Source organism: Periplaneta americana, chromosome 11 (genome assembly GCF_040183065.1).
Source record: "Periplaneta americana isolate PAMFEO1 chromosome 11, P.americana_PAMFEO1_priV1, whole genome shotgun sequence".
NCBI classification, from domain to species: Eukaryota; Metazoa; Arthropoda; class Insecta; order Blattodea; family Blattidae; genus Periplaneta; species Periplaneta americana.
The window spans coordinates 111,518,417-111,544,624 of record NC_091127.1 but is presented as its reverse complement, the minus strand read 5'-3'; the positions used below and the strand labels follow the sequence as shown (position 1 = coordinate 111,544,624).

Below are 26,208 nucleotides of genomic sequence, written 5' to 3'. Positions count from 1 at the left end.
AGAACTTGATGAAATCATTTGGAGGATATGTGCCACAATGTAGTGCAGTATTTTCCAGAACAGGAAAGTGAAAACAATTCTCAAAACTTGTGGGTCAAAAATCCATTTGACATCAAAGAAAAACCTCCTTCCCTCACTTCTGAAGAATAACAAAGCATTACTAGAATTGACGTCTGATTCACTCCTGCAATCTCAGTTTAAGAATCTCTCTGTGATGGACTTTTGGCACAGCCTGAGAAGAGAGTACCCAGAGTTATCAAAGAAAGCTATTACAATCACCAACATTATTTATACGAGTAATTTTTAAGTATGTATAATATGTGACATCAATAAAAATGTGTAATGTTAGTGGTAAAAATAGATTTGGAAATTTAATATATATATATATATATATATATATATATATATATATATATATATATATATATATATATATGCCTATACACGCACATACACCACTAATATAGCACTGGGTTCCACAGTGTTATTTTGGGTTTAAAGGGGTTCCGTGGAAAGAAAAGTTTGAGAAACGCTGCCCTAGAGGAAGAAGACCTATTGGATGCTCAGCTAAGAGAGGGCATGAGACGACCATAACAGAACATGTGGTCAACACTTGGATGGAAGATAATGATGATGATGCTTAAATACATGGATGAATAGTTTAAATGACACAGAAACAACATCACTAAAAGCAGCGTGGATTTTCGTCATCACAAAACGGAATTCTTGCAGATAAAGGAATTATCTTAATAAACTGTTAATTAGAAAGTAGTAAAAAATGAGAACACTTACTCGACAACACTGGAAGCACATCTGAGAGCAGGCCTCAATTTCAATAATATCATCTGTTAATCTATCTCCAAACCCTTCATTGGAGTTGGAATCCTCCTCTGCCAGTTCCTAGAAGGAAAATATTTATAGTTAAACCTTGAAGACGAGGAACTAACGCAGTAACACAATCTAAATTGCAATAGCTCACCTTGATTTGTGTTTCTGCACGTTTGGCCGCCTGACGCTGGGGTCTAGAGTGCCTGTACTCCACAACAGGCTCTGTTGGAGCTGTGTATGGGGCTTCTGCTGCCTTCTTCTCTGCATTGCTGCTCTTCCTGGTTGGCTTGGGCTTTTCCACAACTTCAGATACTTTCTCTGGTTTTGATCGACTGTTTTCATAAATATTAGCAGCTTGTCCATCTTTGTCATCTGGTTTATCACCATCTTTCCCTCCCACTCTTAGCACTGTGTCTGGAATAATGCAAAGTTCTTCCTCTTCTTTCTCTTTGGCATCTGTTGATGCACTATCTTTTTCTTCTTCCCTTGCATGAACATCTTCCCCCTCCTTTTCATCAAAAGAAGTTTCCACATGTTGACTTGCATCTGTAACCACACTTCCTTCAACTTCGTCTTCAGTTTTATCTTTTTCAGATGTTGCTTCTTCATCCTTGTTTTCTACAGTTCCCTGGTTATTACTGCTATCAGGATCGTCGTGTTTCTCAGATTCTTTTTCTTCTTCTGTTTCGTTCTCTTTTGCTTTCGTGTTATCATCATCCTTATTTTCTTCGTCTTTCTTACTTCTTTCTTCAGTTACTGGTTCCTCAATATCCTTTGTACTTGCTTCATCATTCTTGGCACTGTCCTCCATCTCTTCCTCGTGTTTCTCACTCTCGTCCATGGATTCGTTTACTTCCATCTGCTCCTCTCCATGCGTTTCTCTAGCAGACTCTGATTCATTCATAAGCCCAATGGGATCTTGATCACTTGGACTGGCGACCTCCATAGACTCTTCCCCACCACCTTGAACATCAACATTAGAAATACTAACATCCATAGTCTCCTGTCCATCTTTATCAGAAGTCTCTACCTGCATATCCTGGTCCATAGATTGGTCTTCTCCCTCCATCAACTGCTCTCCATCCCCAGCTTCCATTGACTCACCCACTTCACTCACATTCATGCTAGTCTCTTCCTCAGCCACAGGATTCGCATTTGATTCACTTGGATTCATAGACACTTCATCGTCCTGACTCAAATTCTCTTCTATATCCTCATCTGCAACTTTGTTTTGCATATTTTCTTTGTCCTTGCCATCTACATTCATATCTTCATCTTTGGAATTCTCTGGTTCAGCAGTGGCTTCCTCAACATCCATATTTGATGCTTCATTCAAACTACCTCTCTCATCCTGTTCTGCCACCATCTCTGTAACAGGTGTTTCCTGTGTTTCATTAAAGTTATCTACATCCTGAGAGTCTTCCATTGTATTTGAAGGCTCATTCTTCTTCTCCTCAACGTGTGTTTCATTCAATTGATTTTCATCATCTTTTGTAATTTCTGAATCTGTATCACCTTTATCATTATCTTGCGAAGATTCATTTGCAGTCAGATTTGCGCTATCTTCCTCTACTGATGCCTTAGTTTCCTCTTCTGCTGCTCCCACAATTTCTTTCTCTTTGTCTTTATCACTATCTGCAGCTGGTGCCCTGTCACCAATTGCATTATCCGTGTTAAACTCACTAGTATCATCAGTTTTTTCTTTTAAATTTTCATCACATGTATTCTGATCGAGAATTTTATTTCGAAAATCATCACCCTGTCCACATTCATTGCTTTTAGAGGAGTTCACATTATTTTCCTCTCGTGTTATGTCTTTAACCCCTGTTAATATGTCCGTGTGTTGAGAATTCTGAGCTTCACACATGTTGTCCATCATTTGTTTTTATATTATATACTGTTCCAACAGGCAGCATCCGCGTTGTATTAGCAAGCTGCAACAAAACACAAAATTTGATCAAGTAATAGCCATTACCTTAACACACTTTCCTAAAACTACCAAATGTTTAGCAGATATATAACTAGTCAAGAAGTGACAGCAGGACGGAGGGTGCACCTATCATTTTATCAATCAATGCGTCATTTTTCTCACCAGCTACTCATCAATTGAAGCTACTCATGTCATGTGAAATTTAATTAGTGAAGAAGGGAGGATGATGAAAATGGGAAGAAATGGTAACATAACTTTCCATCAATCAACCAGTAAAGAGTGACATATTTATTTTCTGCAGCAACAAATATTTTGATATGGTCATTGTGCTCAAGCCCTTTTTTCTAGGAATAATGTCTATTTTGAACCACACTGAGATATACAGGGTGCGGAAAAAAAATTCATACAATGAATTCGAGAGTAGGAAGGGGACATAAAGCTAAGTAATTTAAGAATAGAAACAAGAGGTTTCAGATACTTCAATATGGAGTTGTGTGTATCATTATGTGTCAACATTGAAGCTAAGCTGCAATTATTGTGAAATGTGTTTATAACTTGCCAATGTAAATAAAACTCACTGGCACAGAGTGCACATCAACCTCACCTGAAGTCATCCACAGTCACTCTTGGTACAGGTTTCTGTGGAAGTTAGTTTATTAATAATCACTGTATGTATAGCCAATGAAATGGAGGTAAGATGATGCAAACAGTTCAGCACAGGTCAATTGCTTGGAGGGAATAGAGTACTGGTAGGTAATGTTTACATTTTGTTGTTTACCTGTTCTGATGTGTCACTAGCCACAGCATACTCTATTACAGGCAGGAATACTAGTGGAGGGGAGCATGACGTCAAAGGTCCGTCTGGTCTAGAGCACTGTGTGATGAAGGTGAGTATTACGGTGAACTTTTCATAGTCTGTCCTTCGTTGCAAAAGTAAGTATAGGCCTACATTAAAAGGTGGTGTCAGTTACAGCAGTTAGTTAACATTCATTAACACAAATGCTTCGCCATATGTAGATAGACTTTTACAGAACACACAAATATGATAAATCTGAAAGAAGCCTTAGTAAATGTTAATAATGATAGATTGGCTGAAGAAGTGAATTTTTTTTTCTTGGAACAGTTAAGAACTAATAATAAAATTTTGTATTTGCCTCATCCTGAATATTTGCAGCACCTTATAGCTTCATTAGGCATTCCTCCAAACTGGAAATGTGAGAACAATAATTTTCCAAAAGCTGTTGGCAATAAGTTTTCAGTTCTGGAAATGCGGGTTATTTTACAACTCCAAATATATATCTTGATTACACAACTTTTAACACTGTATCACTTCGGAATATGTATGGTAAGACTTTCCTGTGTTAAATTTCAACGTACCTCGTTTACATGTTTCGACCTATTTATGGGTCATCTTCAGAACTGGTCGTTGTTGGTCTTGGCGCCACTTGTTCTGTTTCCTGTGAGGTTGTGTTCCTGTGGTATAGTGTAGAGTCAAAGAGTGTGTGTGTTTTTGTGTGTCTGTATATTTCATATTGTTCTAGTGTGTTTAGTTTCTGGCTTTTTGGTTGGATGTGTAGTATTTCCATGTCTGTGTTGATGTTTCTGTGGGTGTGGTTAGCATTTGTGATGTGTTCTGCATATGTGGAGGTGTTTTGTAATTTTGTTATGGCTGTGATGTGTTCTTTGTAACGTGTCTGAAACGATCTGCCTGTCTGTCCTATGTAGAAGTTGTTGCATGTGTTACATTTGAGTTTGTATATGCCTCTGTGGTTGTATTTGTTTGTGTGTTGAGATGTTTTTGTAGAGTGTTATTTGTTCTGTAATTTAATTTCTTGAATGAGGGTGCAATTTTGTGTGTGTTTTTGTTTTCGTATGTTAATGTGATGTATTTTTTGTGTTCTTGTGTCTGTGTTGTATTCTTATGTTTTTTGTGATTATGTTTTGTCTTACATATTATGTTGTCTATTATGTTAGGGTTGTATCTGTTTTCTTGTGCTATGTATTTGATTGTGTTTAGCTCTTCGTTGTAATCCTGTTGGTTCATTGGTATGTTGAGTACCGGTAGTCTGTGTACCATTGTTCGGAATGCAGCTTGTTTGTGTTGTGTGGGGTGGTTGGATGTGTTGTGTATGTGTGTTGTTGTGGGTTTTCTGTATACTTTGAATGTGTGTTTGTTGTCTACTTTTGTTATTGTGATGTCTAGAAAATTTATGGATTTGTTGTTTTCAATTTCTAATGTGTAATGTAGCTTTGGGTGTATTTTGTTTATGTGTTGATGTAGGTTTTGGATCTGTCTTTTGTTTCCTTTGTATAGTATTAGTATGTCATCTACGTATCTGTGCCAATATATGATGTTGTCTGCGTGTTTGTTGTTGTCTTTGTTTAGTATGTATGTCTGTTCTATGTGGTGTAAGAATATTTCTGCTAGTATGCTGGAAATGGGTGATCCCATGGGTAGGCCTTCGGTTTGTGTGTAATATTTGTTATTGTATGTGAAGTAGTTTTGTTTTGTGATGATGTCTGTGGTGTGGATGATTTCTTTGATTTGTTCTTGTGGTGTGTTGTTGTTTTTGAGCATTTGTTCTAGTATCTGTAGTGTCTCTTTTACAGGTTATGTCGAAAGTTGCTAATGTTGTATTGTGTGGGATATGTTTGTCTTTTATTTTATTCACTATGTCTATGTTGTTCTTTATTATTGTTTGTTTTTCGAATTTTATGTTGTTCCTTATGGTTTTGTCCATGTATGTGGCTAGTTTGTGTGTTGGTGCATATACAGACACACAAAAACACACCCCAACGAAATTCTCAACACACAACTCTACTTCAAAACACACACACTCTTTGACTCTACACTATACCACAGGAACACACCCTCACAGGAAACAGAACAAGTGGCGCCAAGACCAACAACGACCAGTTCTGAAGATGACCCATAAATAGGTCGAAACATGTAAACGAGGTACGTTGAAATTTAATACAGGAAAGTCTTACCATACATATTCCAAATATATGTTCATGAATGAACAGATTACAGCTATGGAAAAATCTTTGGTTTCGTGGAAAATCGTGATCATCTCATTGAGACTAAAACAGTTGTCACATACTTAGGCCATGTCGTCTCAAAGCTCAAGTCCATACTACACACTAGTGACTAGCAACTACGGAGCTTTTAACATGTATGCTTGAAACACAGCCTTCTTCATAGAATATGTTTGTAAAAACCATGACATCATGGTGCAGATTTGAATTAAGAAGCCAGTGTCCTAATCTAGTTTCATTACGAGTTATGTGGAAAATATAAGGGTCTAATATATTACAATAATGTTTAAAACATTGTAAAGAAGGTACTATAGTCGCGACGCTGTTATTCCCGGCATGACTCCTCCTCTTTGCTTACGTCTTAGGAAGTCAAGGCTCTATAAAGTCTAGGTAGGTAGTATCGTTCGCCATTTTTGTTCTTTCGTTGCTGAGATACCAGACGAGGGATCTATTTGCCACACTGTTAAACATTATCATGTCGTAGCTTCCATGATAATAAATCAAATGCACTGTAATTGAGCAAATAATTGAGCAGTAAATAACGTCCTCGTGTGCTATCTGCGAATGCCAACAAAAGAGCCAAAATGGTGGGCGATTGTATTAAGTACTTATCCAGCCTTAGGAAATGCATAACGTCTTCATCAGCGAATCACAAGATGCACATGTTTAAATGTAGCCGACCTGCAATGTGATTGGCTGCCGGAAATTAGAGCGACGGGACTATAACAATGTCAAATATTCATTTGAGCATTTAAAACTATGATATTGCACCTATACACGGTGAACAGATTATGAAACTGAAAAACCAGGACACATATTTAGTGTCATTTTCATCAGCACATTTTTCCACCCCCTCCCCCACCAGCCACCAGAAAATAAATTTCAAATTATTACACTCACATAACATCAGTATTACCCTCAAGTGTTCAGAACCCTGGATTTATTTCAGGAGATTCTGATTTTTCATGAGATAGTCGTAAATTTTGAACATGCATTACTGAAGTGTGTTTTAACAGCTAGTACAGCCTTTAGGGTTTCTATATATATGACTTTTTTCCTCAGACCTGTACATATTCATAAGACTGAAGATGCGCTCAACACATGCAGTGGTCCCAGGAACACTCGATACAAACTCTACCATTTTGGAAAAATTGTCAACATTGATGTGAGATTCTTTACATTGTTGGAATATTGCTATCCAGCACTGAGACACTAAGTTTTCTTGTAGTCCAGTCCTGAATGTTCTGGTGGATGATGTTTCGTACATGGAAAAATTCATCAAACAACACATTCTCATTTAAACAAATCACAGATTCATAGTTAGAAAAGAGAGCAATTGAACCCTCAACATCACTCCATTCAAAAACTTTTCTTAAATAGATTCAAAACTTGATTATGTAAGTATGGTGACACCAATTTCTTATGTATTCAACACAATTGTCGAAGAATGATACAGTAGCAGCAAAGAAGTTTTGCTTGGAGATGGTCCTTCTTCTTCTACTCCTTGGAGAATGTTTCTGACACTTGAGGTGACAAATCTATTTGCCTTCCTGCTGATAAGAGTTTCACAAAGGTTTTCAATTGAACCAGAAACTTCAACCAAAGAAAGCTCGTCTGACTGCATTTGTCTTACAGTCCTATCATACACATCTAGTTTGTCAGCCATAATAAAGAAGTTCTATCCAAAAGAAATCTTTGAGAATGTGTGGGCACTTCTCAATTGACATAAAGTATAATTTCAAATCATCAAACATAGTAATAACTCTCTAAAGTGCAGAAAATAAAGACATCCATCTAATTCTGGTGTGCCTCAATAAAGATCTGTACTCAACCTCTGCAAATTCACAGAATTCCTTCAGAGACTCAGTTCTGTGTAGATATCGAAGTACTTGTAGATATTGTAGAGGATAACTTCTACATCTATTGGAAGACAATCTGCAGTTGTCTGGATGCTATTATGTAGCATATGTGCATCACATCCAGCTCCCAATACATTTTTGCAAGTTTTTTGCAGCCTTACAAAGACATTATTTTTTTTTCATTTTCGGTCTATGCCACCAAAATTAGTGTTTGTGTTGTCTGCTATGAAAGCAATTACTTTCTCTAATAGATTGTACTCAGTCAATATTTTCTCTATGTAGGCCTACTCAACTTGGGTTTCTGAACATTCATTTGGAAGATTTGTTAGTCTGATTAATTTAGTAATGATACCTTCTTTAGAAAAGAAAACTTTCTCCATTCTTCTGTAACTTCATCCCTTCTAGTCCCAAATATTTTCCTAAGCACCTTATTCTCAAACACCCTTAACCTCTGTTCCTCTCTCAAAGTGAGTGTCCAAGTTTCACAACCATCCAAAACAACCGGTAATATAATTGTTTTATAAATTGTAACTTTCAGAATTTTTGGGAAAAGACTGGAAGATAAAAGCTTCTCAACCGAATAGTAACATACATTTCCCATATTTATTCTGTATTTAATTTCCTCCCAATTATCATTTATATTTGTTACTGTTGCTCCAAGATAGTTGAATTTTTTCACCTCTTCAAAGGATAAACTTTCAATTTTTATATTTTCATTTTGTACAATTTTCTGGTCACGAGACATATGGTAATCATATACTTTGTCTTTTTGGGATTTACTTCCAAATCTATCTGTTTACTTGCTTTAAGTAAAATTCCTATGTTTTCCCTAATAGTTTGTGGATTTTCTTCTAACATAGTCACGTCATCTGCAGAAACAAGAAGATGATGTAACCCGTTCAATTCTAAACCCTCTCTGTTTTCCTGGACTTTCCTAATGGCATATTCTAGAGCGAAGTTAAAAAGTAAAGTAAAAGTTTGCTTTAGCTCACAGTGAATTGGAAAAGCATCCGACAGAAACTGGCATATACGAACTCTGCTGTACGTTTCACTGAGACACATTTTAATTAATCAAACTAATTTCTTGGGAATACCAAATTCAGTAAGAGTATTATATAAAACTCCTCTCTTCACCGAGTCACATGCCTTTTTGAAATCTATGAATAATTGATATACTGTACCCTTATACTCCCATGTTTTCTCCAATATCTGTTGAATACAAAAAAAATCTGATCAATAGTCGATCTATTATGCCTAAAACCACAATGATGATCCCCAATAATTTCATCTACATATGGAGTTAATCTTCTCAAAAGAATATTTGACAAAATTTTGTACGACATTATCAAAAGTGATATTCCACGAAAGTTAATAATAATAATAATAATGATGATGATGATGATAATAATAATAATAATAATAATAATAATAATAATAATAATAATAATACTTATTTCGGAGCAGCTACTTTTAAACTGTTTGGCAGTGCACTTGTTTAGAAATGGAATTTTTGGTGCATCAAAATGCATCCTGTGTAACCTAAGAGACTCTTTGATGAATCAAGAACATTTACGAAAATGTCCAGCTTTGGCATCAAATCTTTTGGATTCAGACTCTAAATTATCCTGGGAAGCTAGAAGGCGAATCGAGAACTTCCAAGTGCCTGGCAATAGATGATGATGATGATACTACTACTACTATTACTACTACTACTTCTTTTTGTATACAGTGAACATGCTGTTTCCAATAATTCTGTAATTTTGAATTTTTCTAAGTGGGCTGACAGCCGTCAAGCAACCAACATTGAGTGCACACTAACTCTGTGTGACTTAAATTGTGGTTTTCTATTAACGAACAGTGACATATATTATGCAAATCAAGCTGTCAGGTATAACTCCCTGTAAAGTTGATTGGTACGTTTAACCAAAGGTCCCGGGTTCAATGCCCAGCCCCGGAACAATTTTTCCCTCGAACAAGTGTCTTGCCCAAAAGTGGGTCGCATCTTGAAAACGTTTGGGAACCACTGATCTAAAGTGATCTGAATATACATATTTTATAATTTTTGTACAGATACTATGTCCCTTTCATTTTAGATTTTTTGTCTAGGACTCTCTCATCTATTTCTATCTTTTATAACTCTGAGGAAAGATATAGTATCTTGTGCCAATCGCAGTTTTCACAGAAGAACACAAAACAAATAATTTCACATTTCCCTGACATTGTATGCAATAACAATGAGAATAATCCTTACAATTTACACAACGTAATTGTTGAAGAACAAAACTCATGTCACAGTGTTAACTGCACAATGCACTAGATAGCATTGGTGAGTCATTCGCCACTTCTATTGTGAACTTTTCAGCATTATTATTATTATTATTATAGAGTATTTGGTTATACTCAAATCTTTAAGTGTGATTATTTCGGTAGCATTTTTGTAATGATTATTTGAAATTATTGAATCTAATACTGAGAAATGCAAGAAAAACTCAAATACTTGGGTAAAATCTATACCACACTGGCCTTGTCCATCACATATTTCAAAGCACCTGCTGGTGGTAAAACAATAATCCCTTCATTAAGCAGCAGTCTGCTGTCAGATCGAGCAACGTTAGGCTTTATCCCTCTATTTAGAAAAGGTATACATTGGAATTTTTCCATTTCTATTAACAATGAATATGGGTGAGTTCAGTAGATTTACCTGCCTGTAACAACCCCAAAGAGGACACTCTTCATACTCCATTTTTCACCTGAAGACGAAGGAAGAACCAATTTTCGAAAGGCTGAGAGTTACTTATTCATTACGATAAGGTTACCAGATTTTTTCACTATTTCCAAGGACAGATATCGACATACAAAAAAAGTGCTTTTAACATTTACGTTAGATTGTCGTTCGCTTACATAGTTTTTACATGATCTAAGAATTAAAATACTGGTACTTATCCTATTTACAGACTAAACTACTATTTTTTTTACACAAATGATTTTCTTTAAGTAGGTCTTCCCTAGATCCCAATTTTTCAGCAAATTCCTGACAGCCATGTTGAAGTTGATTAAGATAGCAAGCATAGAATGACAGTTTCTAAACTCATTCTGGATTTTTGGAATGTACACATCATGTTCATTAAAGAAACTCTCTCCCCTGAAGCATTACTTCCAGGAAGACTCAGAGATACTGCAATCAACTTCTGAAATTGTGCACAGGGAACCATTTTCTCAGAAAAATAATTAAAATAGCCTATTCCACTCATTTTGAGCAAAGAGTTGCATTTTCTTCATTCCACTTTGCCATTTTCTCTGAAGTACATATTCTTCAAGGAAGAAATTTTATAAAATAAATCATCTTCATACAGGTCAAGTCCATCTACAAAATGGATTGTTTCTTCAAATTTTCCTCATTCTAGAGAGGCCTCAGTAACAGAAGTACATTTCATAAATATCTTATCATGTGAATGAATAACCCAGGCACTTGGATTTCAACAGAATTTTCATAAAATTCATGTGACACAATTCTGTTGTGAAATAGGTGCCACTTCTTCTAAAGACTTTTTCCTAATTGGTGGTGGAACAAATTTATCGTCATTCCTGGAGAGTTTTTATTAACTTCGATAACAACGAAGACTTGACTGCAGATATGACCTCATTTTCAGTTTTGATTTTGGTAGGCTATCATGGAAAATCGGCAAATTTGCATTAGCAAAATTTATCACAATATTGTGGAAGGATCATTAAATCATATTAATAATGAATAATGAATATCTGCGTATATCTGGGAAAATTATTAAATTTAGGTACGAAATTTTTCCCAGGACAGCAACCAAAATTCGGGGTCTGTCCCCAGAAAAGGGGGATGTCTGGTAACATTACATTAAGAGCAACAGAAAAGTCTACTCAGCTCTTCTAAACATGCAACACTGTTTTCTCCCACACTTTAAATCAATACACCTCACTCTATGCCACTTTCAATGCCTAAAATAATATGCTATGTTATTAACGACTCTAATATTCCAGAAAAATGATATTGTTAATAAAAATTCAATGATGAAATATTGTACAGCAAGAAATAACCCAAGGGTGACATACTAAGATAGAAACAAGGAAATGAGTCAGATTGGTCAGTCAGTACACACAGTTTTATCAAGCCTTTTTCATTAAAAATTAAAAACCACAATATATTTATAAATTCATAATAACTGTTTGGGTATGTTTAGTCTTAAGTATACAAATTAATTACAAGCACTTTAATGTTCTACCCTAACAATGTTAAGTCAAAGATTTCAATTTAATACTTTTTGATTATTTCTACAAATAAACATCCGAATTATTAAATGTATTTAATAACCTACCATCAGTCATGCAATAACAATTTTTAAATTCACAAAACAACGTTATTCAAGAATTCGGATTGTCTTTTGTGTTATAAAATATATCTTCTCATTAAATTTCGATCTCTTATACAAGTTCATATCTGCAATATCTGTACATAAAGAGTACAAAGACAAAACTAATAGACTTAGGTATTTTAAGGCCCTTTCAGTTCGTCCTAATGAACACTAGTTAATCTATAAAATTTCATAACTAGGGACCTGATTTTTATGTAATTACATATTATATTTCTTTCAACCTATCCGTATATAAATAACAAATCTCTGCGAATCTTGTAATTACCATTAATATATTAAAATTTGATACTACATATTTTTACCTATTTACCCCACATTACATATTATGGCTTGATATTACATAAATCTACATATTTAGGGGTTTTTATTAATTTTTACTTCTCTAAAAGGAAAAAAAAAATATTCTGGTGGAGAAGTTTACTATTTGAAATAAACAGATTTAAAACGACCTTTTACCTACCCAAGAAAGGATATATTTCAGGACGAAACCTAATGTCCTTAGTTCCAGGGAGTAATAGAGGCACTCACCCCATATCGCCCACTGTGAGTGAACAAAAGGCAACCTTTCTCATAGATGTTGAAAGATTAAAATAAATAGCTTTTCAGGTTATTGCTTGGCCTCGTTACTTTAAATTTAGTAGCCCTATACGGAAATGGGATTTTCCGAGCAATTAGAAAGTGTGGTTCTTGGCTGGAATAATCCTACCCTTCTGAATGAGACAGGAATGTCACTTTTCAAACAACAGTTTGTAAATGTCTACAGTTTGAGGTTTTAGTAGGTACTTTGTTTCTTACAGGAAGCAGCTAAAATGCATATGTCCCACATCTCCTCTTCATTTTCTCCTAATCCAGTAAAGCTAAACAGTGCTTGCAGTACTGTTGTGTCATTCATTTCACTCAGTTCTCTAGTTTTAGTACTTACAGTATAAAGTGCAAGTGAGTTTATCTACTGCTTTTAACCAACTAAAATGGCCCCTGTAACTTCAGCCCTAACGACAAAAAATAAAATCATGGATTGCGATGGACGAAACTTTCACTACAGATGGAAAAATAGTAATGTGTCAAGTGTGCGGTAAAAAAGTCGGGTGCTCTATGAAATCACAACTGGAGAGTCTTATCTATCCTACTATACCTGTCAGATATCGATATTAAATATTTTCATGATTTTACATATTTGGTACATATTCAGCTCATTTTTCTTACATAAATATGTACATATTTCACACCTTGATATTGCATAAAAATCCGGTCCCTATTCATAACAGTGCTATGGACAGCATGGTTTTCTTTTAACATACCTATGACTAAGGTAACAGTTTCTATGCCATTTTGTTACAAAGAAGATTTTGTAAATATGTTCCATCTAACGTAGGTAATTTTTATGGAATACAAAAATAATCGTGAAAAAGTGATAAGCCTAAATAGCTTGAATGTTTTCCCCCTTGTTAGCTGAGCACTGAATGTCAAACAAGTAGGTTCTTGTTCCATCAAGTCTGGGTTGACCATGAGCAAAGCAAGCATGTCAGGATGTTCAGTAAGAAGTGATGCAAATGTTACAGTACTGTTTACAACTCACCACAATGTAAGAAGAAGCTATTCAAATTGTTCTACAATACTGTGGAATCAACTTGCAAAGTGGCTACATATTCATCTAGCCTTAAGTGAAGGTGCAAAATCTTCAGCATCCACAGGGAGTTCACAAACTTTTCGACACTGAAAAAGAAATAAATTGAGCACCATAAGGTGATTACTGGGTTTTTGGGGAGTCAACTCAAACAAAAAATTCATGAAATATATTTATAGCCTAATACAGTAAACAATTCCGAATATGAGGAAATTAAATGCGTGCCTGGAAAACAGAATAATGGGTTGTAGTAGGAACTACAAGAGCCTACGCACATTACTGAGTTCAAGTAAAGCGAACGTGCGCAAATTTGAAAAGTGAGATTATTCACTGATTGAAAGATAATAACGTATCATTTGATGACAACATGCAGAGAGGAAACACCTGAAAGCTAGCACTGCAGCCTCTAGTGGGATTATTGTGCCTTATCACTCCTACAGTGGGAATAATTTTTGTAGATATTATGATTCAGCTGTGAGATGCCACTGTCAATTCAGCCTGCATGTCTCAAAGTTCTGGTGGAGTCCCAGTAAAGTGACCAGTCACACTGCCAAAAGCATACTACTGCAAGTCTTCTGAGACTGAAAACATCTGTATACCAGTCACAACACTGCATCACATCACAATGTTTTTGGTGAATACTACTGAAATGATAATATTGGTCTCATTTTGAAACTTTTTTTCTGTTGTCTTGCATCTTCTATGCGATTCTTAATGCATTTTTTGTGTCGAATAAAAAAATTCTCCAACGTTTTCCAATATATCAGGTTTTCATACAAATCATAAAAATGTGAATAAATTCTAATAAATTAAACACAACCTAGATATGAAGTTACAGCTTTGTGAAACATCATGAAAATTATTTTCAACAAGCATTTTGTGACAAGAAACTAGGCTACAATTTGTTATTGATCATTAACAATCACATCCATAACCTTATCTTAGTACTGCACTTCAAATTTCCTTCTTTTTGGCCTCCTCGAATGTTGTTCAGAGCAGGCCCTTTTTAACATCCAGCAATAGTCAGCCATCAAGTTAACACTCCAATTCCCTTGATACTTCCATACCTTTTATATCTTGGTGAAATCTTTTGCCCTGTTTCTCATTAAAATCTCCTTAAATTATTGAAATGGGAACGAAGGAAATATTACACGGCACTCACTTATGTTGCAACCAGTCTGTTTGAAACTTAGTAGGCCTAGTAACATCACTTTCATTATGTTAACGTAATTAGGGACTTTTTTATTTATAAGGAAATTAAATAACATTTCTGAATGCATTCGTTAGTCATTGCAACTCTGTTGCTGAGCTTCATTTCCTAGCCAGACAATAGATACGAGTAACTAATTGTTTTCAGACGAAAAAGTTAAACTTCTTCTTCCTTGTTCTAGAACAGGCCCAATTCTTTCAAGAACACAATCTACTTGAGTGGCATAATTCGAAAACATTCACAGAACTGCGACGAACTTAGGTTTTTTGTCACTTGGAATCACTTTAATAGTAAATTTTTCTTTATTATTATATTTCTTCTCTAAATTATTTTGAACCCAAAGCAAAAGCATACTTAATGTAATGAATTTAATATTAATGGCAAAGAGATTCTTTGCAAAAATCCCATTCACTTTTCAGCATATGACTCTGCATTTTTCAAATTATTGTAATGGTGAAACAAAAGTACCGGTAACAATATAGTTGAAAAATGTCTCCTAATTTTCCTTTTCACTTTGCGAGCCAGTCTTGAAAAGTGATACTGGAATTCAAACTGCAATGAGAAGTGCAAATCGCGAAGTGAAAAGCTGAAAGTTTAATGGAGGAATAGGCCCTTGAACTTCAATCAGAATACAAACATTAAGGAGAGTTTTATATAAATTCATAAAGTAAAATAGTCTGAAGTAGAAAACAGTAATATAGTAGTTTCTTGGTGATATGCTTCACAAACCCAGTTCCTTCTCGTCCTCTGTGATGCAATATAGGCCTACTTTCCAATCATGGACATGGTTCCCTGTTTAACGGTGTCTATCACTGACAATTACGTTAAAACTGAAACCATCAGAGTATTAATAATGTATTACTATTGTTATATTATTATTAGGCTATTAGAGGTATCCCATATTTTGCGTAAAAATGACATGGCGAGTCACCTTTTTAATTGCTCCAGACCCAAGCCTAGAACACTGTGAAACTCTTTCTACTAGACATCATCTTGTATCCCATCACAGAGATAATAATTCCGACTTTCGCGTGCTTTCACCTCAGAAATCTAATTCTTCACAGAGACTTGAACGTATTCAGCTGACCACATCTTAAAACACTATAAATAAACCAACATTAAAGCTAAAACAGTGTGAAAATCTAAAATCTCACTAAGAAACTTATGTTTTCATATTCGAGCCACAATTACTTAGTACTGGTAGACAGTTTACATCATTCCTGGCCAGGCTTGTAAAAACAAAACTTAATTAACATGATTGGAATAGTTGCTTTATTTCAAATGTAGCAATTACTTTGGTCTAGTGCGACGATTAGGCATTATTAGCTGTTTCAAGACAATGACTACGCATTTTCTTGGGATACCAAAAAAAAAAAAAAAGCCTAATTTGTTTATTTTAGCGACACGAACTGTAGCCAGATGTGAGTAGAGTCCCTCCATATTAATTGAGACCCTCCATATTAATTGAGTCCCTCCATATTAATTGAGACAATGAGCATACTTCTTCTAACTGGTAGTATACAACCATGACTTGCATTAACATACAATTAATAAATCTAGGTATAGATAATTTTGAAGATACGATAGAAATGTACGATGTCATACAATTCCTCAGCCACATATCACTTAAATAATTTCAACTAACTTACTAACCTTGTCACATACAGACCGATTATTTAATCCTGACAGCTCAGGGACGCGAAACAGGGAAGTAATAGGAGGAGTGGGGAGAGTTCCGGAGTAGAGATAAGGGCGAGCAGTTGGTAAAGGAATGCAGTACAGCTTAATTGTACTGGAATCATACTGCTCTACCATAGGCATGACATCCGATCGCACCAAAGGCAAGCAAGTGAATAGCCCAAACACCCCTTGGTGTAACTAAATGGACTTGCCTGACCCAGGCACACATCTCCGGCAACTGTCCGGACTAAATAATCGTACTGTACCTTGGTTTAATGTCACTTACCTATAACCTCATTTAACTCATCTAACCCATAAAGAAATTTAAATCATACATTGAACACTCTCTCTTCTATGGCATCATACCTTTCCGGAAATCTATTTTAAAAGTATTCAAATCTCTTATGAAAAGTATTGTACTGTTATTGCAAGTTATCTTGAACCTTACATCCCCTAAGTCTGTCTTTCGAACTGCTCGGTACGGCATGTACTCATCAACGTAACGGCACGGCAAGGATTCCCCTCCCTCGGGTAACGCGACTCTTTTCAGATAACGTTGGTTCTTTGACTTCACGGCTCTCTACTGTAAAAGAACTTGGTTCAATATAGACATCATCATCTCATGACACTCTGGTTTTGAGAGGAGAACATGGTTTCATAGCAGGTTTTAATTAACCTGTAATGAGTAAATATTTAAATATAATCGTTTGTACACTCCTCCTCTCTCATCTGGGCTGGGGAGCGGCAATGGCAGAGTTACTACAGCTATTTTTATATATTATATAAGTCTACATAACTTACACCTACAGCTGATATGTACATATTCTTATAACAATATTTTACAGGCTTATTATTTGAATTTACATTAATTTACAATTATACACAATCCATATCCCTATCATTGCTGCCATCATTGCTTGGTCCAACATTATTATTTCGTCAATGGCATCATCCATTCGGAATTATCTTCTTAACCGTAGGTACTACTTTCTGAACAAGATAGAATTCTTTGATTGTATCCCGAATGACATATTGATCAAGTAGTCCACTTCAACTTTACACAAGTCCTAATTCTGAAATGAAATAATATGTTTTGCAGACTATAACAAAATAATAACTTACAACAGTAATTCATTATGTCACTCACAGTACACGCACTATTGTACGTAACTATTATACGAGGGGGATCCAGGAAATAACGACCGTTCGCGCATACCCGCCGCGCAGCTGACTCCCCTTCCTTGTTTGAAGGTCAACTGGCTTCCTTAACATGTGTTCTCATAATGTTGTGAGTACTGGTTGCAACAAGTCGCCATTGTGCATTTTGTGTTACTTCAAAATGAACGACGTGATTGATAATCCCGCCGACTGTGAGGTGAGGAGTGTGATTCGATTTTTGAATGCCCGACATTTGAAACCTGAAGAAATTTACCGGCAATTGAAAGAAGTGTATGGTGATACTGTAATGAATGAAAGAAATGTGAGAAAATGGTGCGAAATGTTCAACAATGGGCGAACAAATGTCCATGATGAAAGTCGACCCGTACGCCCATCACTCATCACAGAAGACCTGAAGACTAAAGTGAATGACAGAATCTTGCAAGACAGGCGCACATCACTCGACGAATTGCATATTGCCTTTCCTGACATTTCTCGTCCTTTGCTTGGTGAAATTGTGTTGCAACATCTTGGCTACCACAAAATCTGTGCCCGCCCGCACACTGCTGCTTCAACTCGAGAATTGCTGGATCAATTCGGTTGGGAAATCTTTGATATTCTGCCCTATAGTCCAGATCTTGCTCCTAGCGATTTTCACCTTTTCACTAAGCTGAAAGACTTTCTGGGTGGTACGCATTTTGGAAGTGCTGAAGAGTTGAAGAAGACAGTGAACACCTGGCTTAATGAAATGGCGGCAGAGGAGTATAACACGGGAATTCTAAAGCTAGTGAACAGATACGACAAATGTTTAAATGTAGGTGGTGATTATGTAGAGAAGTAAAGGAAGCTTCAGTTATGTAACAGACTTTGTTTTTTCAAATAAATATATTTTTTTTAATTATTACAACAAAACGGTCGTTATTTCCTGGATCCTCCTCGTAGCAATAATTTCTAAACATTACATACCTATTCTTTCCCGGAGTAGTGTGAGGTTCATTCGGTTGTAATTCAGTATTATTCTTAATTATCTTCACGGAACTAATACGTTTACCAGAGTATTTCGCTGCTCTCTCATATTCCTTATCAAAAGGTTCCAGCAAACATTTATTTTGTTTAATATTTCCTCCTCGCAACATTTAATTATATTTGCGATAATTTCTCTGTGGATAACAGCGTTACTTTTTCTCCGCAGTGCACAGTGGGCCAGAATCGACTCAAAATGGGACAAAATTATTTTATGTCTCTATTGTTTTCTTGGATGCATAAAATCAATACTTATTCAATAGTTTTCACTTCTTCTTTAAGTTAAAAGCACTTTCAAAACATAATAGTTTTTTTATTGAATATCTGATTCCTCATCATTACATTTTCCTTACTGACATTTTCTTCATGAATGACACTTTCTTCTTCTTCTTCCTCACTAGAGTCTTTCAATAGCTGTAATCCTTCCTTCCACAAGGGAGTTTTGTGTTTTTATGTGACTTTCTGATATTTGAAATGAGAGGATCGGAAGATATGAGAAGGCTGTTGACTAAATCTGTCATTGTGTTTTACGAGAACTTTTCCTTGTGTGGGGCTCTCGATATATTATTTTAATATCTTTATTATGAGCCTCCTCAGATAACTGTGCAATTGGAAGCAGAGCTGAGTTAATAATCTGAGACCCATGGATGAGAATTTTGTGTATGCTAGCTGGGAGGTTGAACCAGGGATACTTCTGAATGAACAATTTTGCATGGAATAATTTTTTGTTCATGATTACTATTAATTATTACTGTTTTGGCAGATAAGTGCAATGGATTTAGAATCTTTGAATATAGATTTATTCTATAAATAGTATTAATGTTTAGGGAAATTTTTGGTTTATTTATTATTTTATTGATTGAAAGAATCAATTTTAATGTCTCTTCCACTAGAAATTACTCGAAGAACAACTGCAAAACGTATAATTAAGTCTTTATCTATCCCGATTATGGATATGTTAATTCGAGATTCGGAATTTGAGGAGAATCTTCTAGGAGCATTCCCATTGTTTGAGGTTCCAATCTCTCCTGGTTTAGGTTTGTCCATAAGAAGTCCCATCTCATTTGGAAACTGACTCTGAATTTCTTCTTTCTCCTTTTCATAAATTCGTCTGGCTGTATGATCTAACAGACTCTGTAACTTCACTTCTGCATTTATTTCTGTCAGAGTAATATCACATGGATAGCAATGCAGCTTTGCTTCTCGAACTTCATTGTATGTTGGATATAAATCTACATTTCTACATTTTGCTTGTAGTCTCAATAAAGTGTATTGGTACTTAGATAATTTCGTATCCATTATCAGGGCTAAAACGTCATCACCACTATATTTTGCAACATTTTTGCAGGAACTACTATGCTCGTTATATGCAGTTGGAACTTTTGCCGCATAGGTTGGTGTACTTTCAACATTTTCCATTAGTTTAGCTGGTTCTTTTTACCAGAAGCCTTCAGACTTATCTGAGTAACAAGAACAAACGCAGCAGGATCAGCAGCTTCTCTGAGATGTCCAGTTTTCCTCCTCTTGGTCTTCTGAGATGATTCAGAGAACAATTTTCTTGGATGACCAGAATGACTATACAACTATTAACATCCATCCACATGTTCAACATGAAATTTATTACATGGGAGCAGCTTAAATTCTTGATCCAATGAACTGCCATATTTTTTTCCTATTTATTTTTCATTCTGTAGCAATTCTGCTATCTTTTATTGAAATTACTACAGAATGAACTTTTTTTTCTTTAGTTCTGAAGAAAAATCTTGTCGACAATTTTCACGTAATCCTAATTATGAAATAACAAACTCATGAACAGCTGTCTTATCGTTATTATTTTGTAGCAAGGCTTCCATGATTTCACGATGCAAAAAACAGCGGTCATCTGGAATAGTAATGAATAATACTGTACGTAGGTATCTGAATTTTCGCATATTAAACAGAAACGTGCAAGTAGCTGCAGCTGAATATGATTTTCTGCAATCTATAGGGTCTGTTTAAACCATCGACACAAAAGTTTTCGTAACATCGAGTGACACGCACTTTATAACCCTCCTTAAATATTGAAAACTGAAATATATTAGCTTAAATTGCATTCCTCTGAGTTATCACAAATATTTACACTCTATATAAACCAATTCAAAATTACATGTATTCCTAAGAAAACCTACCCTTTGTTCTACCATTCTCAGCCATTGTTATTTCTTTATTCACGAATATGACCACGTAACACACACCACTGTCTCAAGCGCACGGCCTAGGACTGACTGGTGAGCTATCGCCTGGTTATAATAGCTCTCTTTCAAGGCTGTAGCCACAGCTGTTAAAACATGTTATCGATGATGCATCATGAGTTTAGTGCTCACCAACATCCCCCCTATGAGTATACACTGTCAAAAATATTGTAAAAAAAAAAGTTCATTTTTTCAATTTTGTCCCATTTTTTACTCAGTCTGGCCCACTGTGCAGTGGTGTGATTTCATCATAATTACTACCCTGTGGTTGCTGCTCCATGTTAAAACTACTGGTACGCAGTGAAGGAAATAGCTCTATGTTTTTTGACAAGAGATTATGATGCGGAGCATGCGCAAACAACTCTGTTGGCTCCACTCACGTTACGTGCTTCCTTCCCTCTGCCCTTCTGTCCCCGCTCAGAAAGTTCAAGATAACTTGCAATAACAGTAATACAGATATTAAACAAGTCTCTGATACATAATTTTATAATATAATTTATTATATTACGTACAGCCAGTTTCTATCTGATGCTTTTCCAATTCACTGCGGGCTAAAGCAGGGAGATGCACTATCACCTTTACCTTTTAACTTCGCTCTAGAATATGCCATTAGGATAGTTCAGGATAATAGACAGGGTTTGGAGTTGAATGGGTTACATCAGCTTCTTGTCTATGCGGATGACGTGAATATGCTAGGGGAAAATCCATAAACGATTAGGGAAAACGCGGAAATTATAGTTGAAGCAAGTAAAGCGATAGGGTTGGAAGTAAATCCCGAAAAGACTAAGTAGGCTATATGATTATGTCTCGTGACCAGAATATTGTACGAAATGGAACTATAAAAATTGGAGATTTATCTTTTGAAGAGGTGGAAAAATTCAAATATCTTGGAGCAACAGTAACAAATATAAATGACACTCAGGAGGAAATTAAACGCAGAATAAATATGGGAAATGCGTGTTATTATTCGGTTGAGAAGCTTTTGTCATCTAGTCTTCTGTCAAAAAATCTGAAAGTTAGAATTTATAAAACAGTTATATTACCGGTTGTTCTGTATGGTTGTGAAACTTGGACTCTCACTTTGAGAGAGGAACAGAGCTTAAGGTTGTTTGAGAATAAGGTTCTTAGGAAAATATTTGGGGCTAAGAGGGATGAAGTTACAGGAGAATGGAGAAAGTTACACAACCCAGAGCTGCACACATTGTATTCTTCACCTGACATAATTAGGAATATAAAATCCAGATGCTTGAAATGGGCAGGACATGTAGCACGTATGGGCGAATCCAGAAATGCATTAGAGTGTTAGTTGGGAGGCCGGAGGGAAAAAGACCTTTAGGGAGGCCGAGACGTAGGTGGGAAGATAATATTAAAATGGATTTGAGAGAGGTAGGATATGATGGTAGAGACTGGATTAATCTTGCTCAGGATAGGGACCAATGGCAGGCTTATGTGAGGGCGGCAATGAACCTCCGGGTTCCTTAAAAGCCAGTAAGTAAGTAAGTATATTACGTACAGTAGTGGCAAAAAAAACCGGACCGACCCTTGTAGCTGATTTCAGAGCCTTGTTCCTCCAGAGCACGATAGACTGGTAACTAAGACTTTCGTGGTTCGAATCCTACACGGAAAGAAAACTTTTTTTTGTTCCTTATTCAAATTTATTTCCAATACTTTTCGATTGCAGGTAAAATTCATGTTCTGGGAATAATAAGTTAATTAAGTAGTAAAATACCGCTGCAATCGAAAAGTATTGGGAATAAATTTGAATACGGAACAAAAAAAAGTTTCCTTTCCAGGCAGGATTCGAACCACAAAAGTCTTAGTTACCAGTCTATCGTGCTCTGAAGTGAACAAGGCTCTGAAATCAGCTACAAGGGTCGGTCCGGTTTTTTTTGCCACTACTGTACATAATACATAAAAATTACAGCTAGTTTATCACTGAGAAGGAAAACCTGACATATTTACTAGAAGCAAAGCCGTTGTAAGTTCTTACTGGATTATGAAATAAGGTAGGTGATCCTGTGTCTCGACTCTTATATTCAATTATTATCGTGGAACTCTATGTGGGGAGACAACAGCAACATCTGTGACTAACCCTTTCAGTCTTCTATTTCCCGTTACTTAATTATCCCCTCATCTAACCCAAACTAACTCTGTTATATTCCTTGGTCTCATATATCTTACGCATCACCTCATGTAATCCACTCTAACCTTGTCACATTCTCGGCATCATGCCACTTAGCTATCTCCTTATCTAACTTAACAGAATCCTTAACTCGCAATATTTACACGCCAACAGAGAGAGGCTACTATTAGTACCAGTAGTATAAATCCACAGCGCCGTTAAAGTAAATGACTATGCTAGTTTATATTAAAAGGGGGGGCCAATCTTCGTTATCACCTCACCCCACACACGGGATTAACGTGTGTTTCGTTATGGGTTAGATGACGGAATAACTAACTGACAAGAGGCCGAGGTATGTCACAAGATTAGTGAAATAGTTGACATGAGAACGAGGAATATGAAAAGGTTTCAATGATTTAAGTAGCCAATGTTTTCTTTCCCAAGTGCAGTGTGGAGAGATATAAAAGTTTCACCAAAAAGAGTAGGCCTACTTTTCCTGTAAAACTTACAGTAATCGTGTATCCAAAGGATTAGATTTTCACTTAGGAATATAATTAGTATGTGGTGATTACTATGATTACTTCAATAGAATAGGGTAGACCTACATAAAAGTAAAGAGTTAGGCAGTGTCTAAAAGCTACATTTTCAGCTGGATTGTTGACTAAATAGCCGAATGTGGCGTCAGAAGTTATGATCCAAAGTTACATAGTGCACAGCAATTCAAGTCCGTAGTAGCTAGAAAACGGAAATGCTTCCTTGATTGCTGACTTGTTGACTAAACAAACATGGATACCTCATCAGCAATTGGGGTTATGAAATCTGAAAATGCTTTGGAAGTGAAATAATATAAATAGGTCTATAATGTAGAATAACACGTTAACTTTGAATACTGGCATTGTTAGTACCTCCTGTATAATGTTTTAAACATTATTATAATATATTATGCCTCTATCTTTTCCACATAACTCGTAATGAAACTGCATTAGGACAATGCCTTCTTAATTCAGTGCTGCACCGTGGTGTCATGGCTTTTAGAAAAATAGTCTATAAAGAAGGTCATGTTTCAAGCATAGATTTCCGAAGCTCCCTAGTGTGTAGTTTACAAGTCACCTAGTTGCTAGTCACTAGTGTGTAGTATGGACTTGAGCTTTGAGACACGGCTTTAGTCTCTAGATCCTATACACGACAGGGATACAAATTCGGATTAAAAGAGGGCTGAACAGTAGATGAGATTTAGTTTTGCTAGCTTGAGTTATGGGTACCGGTACAGTTTATTTAACAAAATAACTTCACAATACTTCTCTCATAATATTGGGAGATTGTTAAGGTTGTTCAACAGTAAAAGTTTTCATTTATTTTTTTAAATGTTGTTGGTCCTGTTTAATATGTACGCCTACTAAGAGATAATAGGATTCTTTACAGTTACATTCTACAGTATTAATTAAATAGATAATAAGGTCTATAATGATGCACTTTGTTCATTTCCTTCCATTACCACAGTTATAAAAGGCTATCAACAGTAGGCGTAATAATAGAAACTTACATAAGCATTTTTTCTCATAGAATATCGATAGAGAACTCTCATTCTGTAACTATTATCGCTGCATAAAGCATTTCATTTAATTCTAGCACTAAATCACCAGTCAATCTTAAGCGTCAATCTTAAGCACAACTGTTAATCTATGTATAAAAACTAATAAATTTTTCCAACTATATGAATAAATGCTGTTTTCATTGTGCCTGCATGCCTCAGTCACTACCAAAACATCTTTAAATGATATTTTCATTGTGCCTGAATGCCTCAGTCACTACCAAAATATATTTAAAACACGCCAGAAGCATTATATTTAAATGGTCCTCAACAACTCCCGCGCTTATGGCCAGTTTGCATTGAGTAGACAGTACACCCTGTCTCTAAATTGCGGGCATTTATAATATTGGCGATAATAACACAATTCGATCACTTTTGAAGCAGATATGCATCTCAAACTGCATCTTAATACTCTTTCAAAGCACGAGACAACATTATAACAGCATCTTTCACTCGTTTATCCAATCAGAAGAACGCCAGACATAAACCTCAGCCCGCTAAGATATATATACAGTGTCCCTTGCTATTGGTGCCCATCTTGAACGTGTAGGCCACTGCACAAAAGAAACTGCTACCCATTTTACAGCCTAGACACAGATATAATAGTAGTTACAATTTGAATAATACTTACATATACAAATATTAGAATTTCTATATGTAGTTAAAGGTTAAAAGTACCGATACCAATCCAAATATAACAAAAACCGCATCTTTTTATCCAAGAGATGGCGGTATCTTGACAAAGATCCATACCAACTGTATACACAAATAAAGCACGAACATAACACAACAGTTTCCAAAATATTGAAATTCTTTTTGAAAGATAACAAGTGGAAAAGCACAAGGTAGCATTTTCTAGCATTCTATTATAAAAGTAACCCTCTCTTTGTACATAAAGTGATTTCTCATTTACACATCATTGATTTTCTTAGGTCTTACATTTTTGTAAATTTGGCTACCATGGATAGCCCGCGATATCACATGGAGAAGGAAAATTTGGAAAGGATATATCTAAACAACCTTAACAACCAACATATACCTTACTTCACTGTTTAATAATGGACTGGTCCACTACGAGTTTTTTCATATCAAATGCACACCAAAGTGCACACGATTCAATCTAATTGACCTTCGAAAATTCATCATGAGATAAACAAAACCTTGAAACTATATAATATTTTATAACGTGATATCTTCAATAAACGATTCAAAAGCCATATATTTTGAAAGAAACTAACTTGGGACAATATCAATTTTTGTTTCAACACTGTTGAGGCAGAACAAGTTTATGATAGGTACTGATTGTCAATTTCTAGTTTTATTTACTATACTTATTTCATGGAATCAGGAATACAATTTTAAAAGTTACATCATTTCAATTATATGATTTTTAAATCAACAATGTCAAATGAAATACAATATTCCCATCTCTAAGGTTTTTAAATTAAAAGTTTGAAGTCAATGGAAAAATTCTGACTGCCTTTAACCGATGTAATACAAAAGTAGGATA

At 35.6% G+C, this 26,208-nt stretch overlaps 1 protein-coding gene across 6 annotated transcripts in view; it reads right to left on the bottom strand.

The window, feature by feature from the left end:
* Positions 1–25,476, bottom strand: part of woc (without children) — a 163,898-nt gene extending 138,422 nt beyond the window's left edge. For 3 of the 6 annotated variants that reach the window (XM_069839897.1, XM_069839901.1, XM_069839902.1), the window contains exons 1-3: positions 25,330–25,476; positions 980–2,762; positions 793–900 (exon numbers count right to left, since the gene is read on the bottom strand). In XM_069839897.1, the coding sequence (XP_069695998.1) occupies positions 793–900; positions 980–2,707 (1,836 nt within the window). In that variant the 5' untranslated portion in view covers positions 2,708–2,762; positions 25,330–25,476. Of the gene's footprint in view, positions 1–792; positions 901–979; positions 2,763–3,536; positions 3,678–13,635; positions 13,773–24,650; positions 25,160–25,329 lie in introns of those variants that run through there. The other 3 variants (XM_069839898.1, XM_069839900.1, XM_069839899.1) reach the window with 3 other exon arrangements.
* Positions 25,477–26,208: the final 732 nt, after the last annotated feature.